The 2,065-nt window shown below is 35.3% G+C and overlaps 1 protein-coding gene and 1 pseudogene across 1 annotated transcript in view; one reads left to right on the top strand and one right to left on the bottom strand.

Moving 5' to 3' along the window:
- Window positions 1–1,450, bottom strand: part of LOC106525567 (PTB domain-containing engulfment adapter protein 1) — a gene marked incomplete at its 5' end in the record, with an annotated part of 7,609 nt that extends 6,159 nt beyond the window's left edge. Inside the window, 1 exon segment of the mRNA XM_014019857.1 lies at window positions 1,422–1,450. Coding sequence (XP_013875311.1) covers window positions 1,422–1,450 — 29 coding nt within the window.
- Window positions 1,451–1,479: 29 nt separating this feature from the next.
- The window catches only part of LOC106525566 (succinate dehydrogenase [ubiquinone] iron-sulfur subunit, mitochondrial-like), a 2,032-nt pseudogene continuing 1,446 nt past the window's right edge, over window positions 1,480–2,065 (top strand).

The following is a 2,065-nucleotide window of genomic DNA, read 5'->3' as shown; positions in this document are numbered from 1 at the left end:
GCTTGACATTAATCATTAGGCGATACTAATTTCGTTAATTTTATTTCAAAAGTGATTTTAAAAATTGTTCTAATTAATATTATAATACACATAGATATCACAAGAAGTTGGAAATTTAGTTGTGGCCTTTGAAACCAACACGGACATGGAAATATATTAATGTAGACAGATCATTATCAAATATTAAGAAAAGTAATATAGATATTTGCCAAGAATTTTATATTCAGATACAGAATAAACATAATAATTATTTGCAAATTTATACTGATGGTTCAAAAGACCTAAAAAAAATGAAACAACCAGTATAGCTGTAGTGATTCCTGAATGAAAGATTAATATTTCAAGAAGAACAAATTATTTGAGTATATATGCAGTATTATGTGCTATATTATTATCTTTCTAATGGGTGGAGGATAATAATATAAATAAAACAATTTGTAGTGATTCATTATCTGCATTGTTGAGTATTTAAAAAGGACATACAAATAATCATCAAAGTATATTATATGAAATTATGGCTGTTTATCATCGGATATGTGAACAAAATAAAAAAAGTAATATTCTGGACTCCTGCTCCTGTAGGTATTTTGGGTAATGAAAGAGCAGATATAGCAAAGAAGGCTATATAAAAAAGAAGAAATTGATTTACCAATAAAATTATCTAAATCTGAAGGCAAAAGTATAGTTTGGAGAGAAAGCAAGAAGATATGGAAAATTAGGTGGGATAATGAAATAAACGGAAGACGTTTATATAGGATACAAAAATCCATAGATGTTGTAAGGATCAGATGAATAAACAGGAGGGAAGAGGTAATTATAAACAGAATAAGAACCGGGCACAGGTTTTTAAATGGAAATCTTTTTAAGATGGAGAAACATCTTACTGGTTTATGTAGTTGGTATGATGCTGCAGAAACGGTGGAACGTGTTTTTATTAACTGCAGAACATATGCAAATCAAAGAAGATGATTAAAAACGGAGTTAGGTTTTGATGAGGAATTAAAGTTTGAGAATGTGGTTGGGACGTAATGAGGGGAAGAAGAGGATTTTTCGTGTTTTTAAAAAAAATATTGGGATTTTTATGAGAATTTGAGGTGTTAGGATCCAACAGATGGCAGTAGTGTAACATTAATGGATGCAAGCTGCCATTAAAATCTAAAGAAGACAAGAAGTTGGACTCAAAGTTTGTGTTGGGGATGACTCTCAGCTACTCCCACTTCATTTTGGCTCAATATCTGTAAAACTCTGTAACTTAAAGCCACTTTTGTGTCACTAGGCTGTGGGGGCCATCTTGAATTGGTTTGATCCAAACGTGACTCAGCTCTAAATGTTACTTTTCAAAAACTTCTGCTCAAAATTCATCCAAAGATTCATGAGAAATTTGGGTTAAAACAAAAAATTATCACGTGACAACGCAGCACCTTCAGGTTCTCAGCCGCTTCTTCCAGGACAACACTGCCACAATTTTTATGCTTTTTTTCATATAGCACTAAGTGTAATTATTGCCCTTTTTGTGTGTGTAACTTCTAAATTGAAGTAAACAAATAAGAATATTGATTTCCTTGATTGTCATCTGTAATAAAGATGGTGCGGTGCGCTCAGACTGCAGTCGCTCCGGCTCCTGAAGCCAGGATAAAGAGTTTACCGCTGGGACCCAGACACCCCCGGAGACAAAGCACGAATGCAGACGTACGACRTTGATCTCAACACCTAAGTTACGAACCAATCAAGGAAGAGAACGCTGCCGAGCTGTACTTTACTCGTTAGTCTCTCACGATGAAACGCCGCTGTCATGTGTTTGATTGTCATCCTGCGAACACAGTTGTGGTGCGATGGTTCTGRACGCCCTCATCAAGATCGAGAACGAAATGGATCCCACGCTCACCTTCAGATGTTCCTGCCGGGAGGGTAAGAGTCTCAGTTCTGTCTGATTGGTTTTAAAGGGATCCCTGATTAGTTGTAACTTTAGACTTTGCTTGATAAACATACACTCACCGTCCACTTTATTAGGTACACCTGTCCAACTGCTCGTTAACACTTAATTTCTAATCAGCCAATCACATGG

This window comes from Austrofundulus limnaeus, unplaced genomic scaffold, assembly GCF_001266775.1.
Source record: "Austrofundulus limnaeus strain Quisiro unplaced genomic scaffold, Austrofundulus_limnaeus-1.0 Scaffold234, whole genome shotgun sequence".
Lineage (NCBI taxonomy): Eukaryota > Metazoa > Chordata > Actinopteri > Cyprinodontiformes > Rivulidae > Austrofundulus > Austrofundulus limnaeus.
The sequence above is the reverse complement of the archived record's forward strand: the minus strand, read 5'-3'. Positions and strand labels throughout refer to the sequence as shown.